General features: G+C 33.6%; 1 protein-coding gene across 1 annotated transcript; it reads right to left on the minus strand.

Annotated features, from left to right (window-relative positions):
- Positions 1-2,949: 2,949 nt before the first annotated feature.
- Positions 2,950-5,465, minus strand: LOC139864734 (uncharacterized). The gene is made up of 7 exons (XM_071853306.1): positions 5,391-5,465; positions 5,216-5,285; positions 4,948-5,107; positions 4,654-4,735; positions 3,716-3,932; positions 3,448-3,512; positions 2,950-3,204 (listed from the first exon to the last, which is right to left on the minus strand). The coding sequence occupies exons 1-7, from the start codon at positions 5,463-5,465 to the stop codon at positions 2,950-2,952; spliced, it is 924 nt and encodes a 307-aa protein (XP_071709407.1).
- Positions 5,466-6,942: the final 1,477 nt, after the last annotated feature.

Consider the following 6,942-nt stretch of genomic DNA (forward strand, 5'->3'; position numbering starts at 1 on the left):
TTTTAAAAACGAATGCAATGTTTGTAAAATGTATCATATAGAGGTCAAGTACCTCGCGATGTAATCAACTATTGTGAATCGTTTGTAATCGATATGGACTTCGTCTAGATAGATTAGGACGGGTCTCTACATCATAAATGATAAAACTTCTTTTAATTCACATGACTTGGAGCTCTCATTGAACAACTAAACTTCAAAAAAATCTTTTTTATATACTTGTTTTGATATTGGTCCAACTAAGTTAAATAAAACTTACGTTATATATATATATATATATATATATATATATATATATATATATATATATATATATATATATATATATATATATATATATATATATAGAGAGAGAGAGAGAGTGTGTGTGTGAGAGAGAAAAGAGAGAGATTAATCAAGAGGAAAACACTTTTTTGGGGAAAAGTGAAGGGGAAGTAAATTTTTTTTTGGTTTTTTTCGGAAAAAAAATTCAGGCATCAAGATCACATGAAAATATGAACATTCAAAAAAGACACTTTGTGATGAATGTTATTAATTTGGCGGTAAAACGCTCGAAGAAAAAAATGAAAACATTCAATGCATTGAATGTTTTGATTCTGAGTTTTTTTTTAAGGAGTTAAAAATTAGGGTTTAGAAATTAGGCTTAGAAATTAGGGGGTTAAAAATTAGGGTTTAGCTATTAGGGTTTAGAAATTAGGGTTTTGGGTTTAGAAATTATAAATTAGGGTTTAGATTGAATATTTTAACACGAACGGTTTAGAGTTTAGGGTTTAGGGTTCCCCAAAAAAGTGCTTCCCTCTTGATTAGATATAAATTACCGTAAGTCAAAAGTCATTTAATTAATTAATTATCACCGAACTATTGGTTGAGTAGTAAAAAGTCTCAGTTGTTTGTGGGCCTGTATCCTTGAAAAAATAGGTGCAGGTTCAAATCCTGGGGGGAGTTTTCTCCAAAGGTTGTGCCTCTGATATCCTTCACTTTGTGCGGGCCAAACAGTTAACCTAAAGCATTCCGGGTACGCTTTGTGCGATGGATGCGAGGAGTTTCTTCCTAACGGGTGAGTGGGTGGCAAATGAGAGAATTCGATGCCGATTTTGCCGTACTTAAAAAAAAGTCATTTAATTAAAAGATCTCGAAAACAATGATGACTTGTTTTGCTATTTATAGTGCGTTGATAATTTTACGTTTATAATAATTTATTTTATATCGAACATCAACTTATAAATTAATTAGAACTATGTAATTAAGTAACTGAACACATAAATTTTATAGTACTCTTTAATAGATTTAAATAAGGGAGCTGATACGTACACCACTTACTTTTTGCTATACACCACCAAAATTTAATTTTGGACTATTTTACCCTTTCTCATAATTAATTTAGGGAAAAGAGCCTTGAGTTAGAAGGTTAAAATAGTCAAAGATTGTAGTTTGGTGGTGTATGGCAAAAAAACAAGTGGTGTACGGATCAACTCCCTTTAAATAATATTTGGTAAGTATTAGATTTGTCTTTATATATAGTTAAGGAAAAGTAAGAAATAAGGGTAAAATGTACAGTATGATATAATGATATAATGATATTACCTATGTTGTGTCAGAAGTCACACATTAGTCAAGTTAGACTACTCTCAATGATCGGATAATTTTCTTTGTGAAACCAATTATCCACCCGTCACCTGTAACATCACACTAAACTAACAGCCTGGCCAAAGCCAACACCCAAAGCCAAAACAACTATTACATCACTACAAAAAGCAAAACAAAACAACCAAATTATGGGATACACCCGTAACGGTTAGTGATCGTGTTTACAAAACATAACCATATTAAACACCCTGTTAATACACATACAGCCCAAGTGCTATTTCACACAAGTCTCATGAGCAATTTTTTATTTTTTTTTAAATAATAAGGCTTTGTTCATTGCATACTATTTTTATTAATGTAGTGTTCTAATTATGTCCATTTAATTTTAATAAAAGTTGTGTTTTCTATAGTAATAAATAAAATATATGTTTTTTTTAGTTTAATTAAAAATTACTGTAATTAATAGTTAAGAAGTTGAGGATTTGTTACAATTGACAGTTTTTAGCTGTGTAGTACAATTTACTTGACCACTAATGTGGTTACTGCCGAAGAAGGAATAAGAACACGAACAAATGGCTTCAATATTTTTTGGGCCAAAAAAGAGGTGACCGTAACTTTGACCAGTGGTTTCTCCCCCCTCAACGATTTCTAATCAGGGCTTTGTCCGACTCGAAGCTTCTGCACGATGGTGGTGATCGGTAAAGACTAAATATTATGGCCGGTCAAAGTGGCCTGAGAAGATGGCCAAACAAAGGCTGGAGATGATGACAATGTGGCAGCGTTTTACCTGCTGTAGCAGTTATAATACACATAATAGATAGCTTTTACAAGCTAGACACACACAACATAAGCATTTTAGCTTTCAAGTACTTTGCATACAATAGGTTTAGGGTTACAAGTAAACGTACTAAGTCTGTATAAGACCATTTGTAGTGGTAGTTCGTGTTGTGCACTTTTTGCACTTTTTTGGTGACTATGATGTGTTGTGTTGTTGAGTGGAGTAGTGGTGGTGTTGGATATTGGTGTTGGTTAGGAGTATTGTGGTGATGTGGCAAAATATAATTGGGTAATTATTAAAAAGGGTATAAAAATAATATTTTTAAAATAATAAAAAGATAATAAAATCAATCAACGCACGTTGCTAGTTCCGTTGGTTTCCAACTTGTGCATGTCCAACGCAATCCCCAACGTGACCGATACTGAATGATGCACGCGTTGCCAAGGTGCCACATAGGCATCCAACGGCGTCCCTTTGAGGCGATACAAATGGTCTAAGATCAAAGTTTATATTGCATAAAATTTCCGACACAAAAGTTAAGGTGTACGTACTAAGAACCAACTACAGTATGGAGTACATTATTAAGATTACCATGTAAATGAAGGTGTTACATATGATATGTAAGTATCATATTTTGACGCAAGTGCATGCACAGAAGACAGATCCGCAACTTGTCCAAAACGGGTCAGTCCAAGTTCACTTGCGTGGATCCCACATGTTATAAATACAGAATCGATCCCAGATGCATTTGCACCCTTTATGTCATGATGTAAAGAGTCTCCGACAGCAATTGCGTCAGAAGCATCAACACCCGCCATGGCCATGGCTGATTCGTAGATAATCTGATGATACATCAATGAATCGTAATATATGACTACAAAAGGGTCTGCAAAGTATCAGAGTGTTTGCTAAATTTTTTTTTTTTGCCCATATCTATTTGAACCTGCATTTATATGTCTACTGTGCTAACAAGGGTAAAGAATAAAGGTGGCAATTTCAACCCATATATAAACAATGTGGCTTATATTTGGATTAAGTTTAATCTCTAACGGGTCAAAGAAGGAAAATTTAATATATTTATTTACCTTATTAGGCTTGCCCATCCATTTCACTTCACCCCCAAGTTTTTCATAACCAGCTGCTAATGTACCTAACAACAAAGAAAGCCCACAATTAGTTGATGTAATTAGGACTAAAACCATGAAGCTGTAATATAAACAAAACAAAACTAACGGTAGTTATAAACACTGCACTGGACATAAAGCCATATAACATCATATTCTAGCAAAACGCAGTATCATAAGTTAAGGTACATAACGTACTTATTCTGCTTATATTAAATAGCATGTTTACCAGGCATAGTATGTGTTGCTCCCATCTCAACTGTAGAAAAATCGGGATTTGCTACTACTAATGGGATTTTTTTCGCAGCGCATTGCTCTAAAATCTTCTGAATTTCATTGAGTTTCATGGAAATGGAGTGACCAGAAGGAAGCCCCAAAGCTTCGGTACCATGTACCAAAACAAATTCAGCTTGTTCAACATTCTGTACAGCCTGTAGTCCTAGACCCTATGACAATACATACGTTAACATGTGAAGTTTGTTTCTAGATGATCATTTTCTTGTCAACTTTTTTGGTATGTTGCATTTGACACATATGGATGTTTTTTTTAGAACGGCAGTATTGGCATCACCCAGAGGGAATTAACCATCTTCGCGATCATATACCACCCACTCACATGTTAGAAGAAAACTCCTCACACACCATCGCACAATGGGTACCCTATGTGCTTTGGGTTAAACTGAGTGGCTTACGGCTTGCACCTTGTCACCACAACGGAACCCTAGAGAAAACCTTCCCCAAGGATTCGAACCTGCACCGATTTTTTCACGGATGCAGGTCCGCAAATAACATGAGGCTTTTTGCCACTCAGCTACTATCTTGGTGGCTCACATATGTACGTTTTTAGTACTATAACATATGAGTATGTAGTCATTGAGTCAATCTAAAGCTTAGGACTTCATGAACGACTCGGATTACATACGTAAAATATAAAAATATGTTGTAAGGTTTTTCCTGTTATGGTTACCTGGGCGAGTAATCCACCCCATACTCTACTGTACGCAGCCCATCAGGTACTCCCTGGCTGTTTCCAACCCTTCCTTGACCACCCCAAGATTCGAACTTGAAACCTCTCACAAAGATGTTAGGGCCCAACCTCTAGGATATCTTGGGATGGTAAAAAAAAAAAATATGTATGGTTATAAAATTAGTAATTTGAGCGCTTACTTCAAGTGATATAGCGCTGGGATCATTCCATGTAATGTGAATGCACGTTGTTCCTAACTTTTGAAACCAAGGATCATCTCGCCTGTTTATAATAGAACATTCACAATAGAGATTAGTGTGCATTTATAATAACCAAAAAATGCCCAATGACCCCACAAAAACAATCTCACATCACAATCACAAGTATAAATAAAAATCTGGAGTTTTTAACATATGATGCAAGCCTTTTTACAGAAACTGTAAATTTCTTATTTGTTTACATAAAAGTTAAACTGACGATTTGAGAAGGACCACCTTAAAAGATGCTGATATGTTAATTCTCCACTAGTGATGACTCCTGAAAACAGAGAGGGATCAAACCCAAGTTTCTTCAGTTTATCCAAAGTCGTTGACGCACGTCTTGATGCATTACTAATAATGATCATCTTAGCACCACCAGCAGCTAAACTTTCCACTGAAAATAAAAAATAACTATAAATAAAATAAAATAAAATAAAAAGAGAGAAAAAAAAAATCACTTTATATGTGCAAAGGATAGTGATGAAAAAATCTAGTGGCATACATGTAGATATGGCACCAGGGTAAGGCCTTGCCCCATCATGAAGAACACCATACTGATCTAAAAACCATGCCTGCACTAAACAGAATTTCGATAGTTAAAATTGACCAATATTTTACCAAAAATTGGTAAAGATATATTTATTTATATTGTGCATAACAAATAAAATTAAAATTACCTTATAATGATGAGTTTCAGCTATTTGGTGGAGGCCTGTGAGGCTATGGGTATCACTTAAAATGGGTACAGCCATTGAAGCTTATAACATGAGTTTCAATGAAACTATTCCTCATATAAGTTGAGGGACTTTTTTGAAAAGTTGTATCATGGAATATGCTGCTAAGGTTCATTTGAATTTTTTTAGTATCCATATGCAGTGGTTTCTGTTAAGTAATATTTTCCCTTTTGCTTTTGAGTTTAAAAATTGTAACTTCATATCCTCTCAATTTTATGCCCATGTTCAAAAATTAAAAGTGAACCCTTCATGTATGAAGATTTTTTGATGAAGTATTAGGATCTATCAAAATTATGGTTGTATTAGGCTAAATTTAATTTTTTGTTTAATCTTTTTAAACTCTTAATTAACAAATGAACCTAGTATGTAATATTAGGCTAATTTTTTGGGGCTCTATATATTAGGTCATGTGCGACCGCACGTTTTGCACGCTTCAATATCCGACTCTGATAATCAGTAGTAGTTAAACTGAGGAGGGGGTTTGTATGATTATTGGGTTAATTATAAACATACAATGGAAGAAACATATGCTCACTTAGATGTTTCCCCTTAGAAGGGATTGCTATTACATCCTTTAGTAGAAGAGGAAAAATTATGAATGCTTTTCTTTTATGAATGCTTAAACATATAGACTCAGGGTTAGTGGGTTACCATCATCATTTTCCTTTTAAATTTATTATTTTTATCCATAATTAATTAATTTGGGTGGCTTGACCCGTTACACATGAATCTAAATACCGAATCATATTTGACCCGAATTTGACCCAAATTTGACCCAAATTGTAAAACGGGTTAGTTAGTACTCTATCATATTTGAAGTTAACAAGCTGAACATATCTAACAAATGTGGACCCTTTTCAATATTTGTTTATTTGTACTACTATACGTTATTTGTTATCATTTTTATTGAAGAAGTATGTTATTGTTGATAGTGTTAAGTTTTTTTCCGGTCTTTATGATGAAACGCTTACGTGATGTTGATGTGAAACTCAATTTTTTTTTAAAGAAGGATGTTATGGTTAAAACATCAAAGTGGTCTAAGTTTTCACTGTGTACTAGATATAGATTTTTGAAGTAAAATTTATGCTTATGTGTCACTTTAATATACATTTAAGTAATTTGCTATGAAAAAAGATCTGGATTTTTTTTTATAACTATTATTGTATTGACAATGCTTTTTTTTTTTTTTTTTTGAAAGTCAAACACACACACCCATACACGAATTTAAACACTAATATATACATGTCCACCCCGGGACTCGAATCCCCAACCTATAGGTTGAAAGGGTTACCTCGATACCCCTAGGCCAATGGTACTTTGGTTATTGATAATGCTTTTCTTTTATGATATTTCACTAATCTACATATTCAATTTCATCTTTGAGCAAATTTTAAGATTTGAGTAAAAGAAGTGATTAGGGTTATGGATTAATTGGGGTTATGGGTTATCTAAAGATTAAAGGAATTAAATTTTTTGTTGAAATAATTCTTCGCAA

This window comes from Rutidosis leptorrhynchoides, chromosome 8 (assembly GCF_046630445.1).
Source record: "Rutidosis leptorrhynchoides isolate AG116_Rl617_1_P2 chromosome 8, CSIRO_AGI_Rlap_v1, whole genome shotgun sequence".
Lineage (NCBI taxonomy): Eukaryota > Viridiplantae > Streptophyta > Magnoliopsida > Asterales > Asteraceae > Rutidosis > Rutidosis leptorrhynchoides.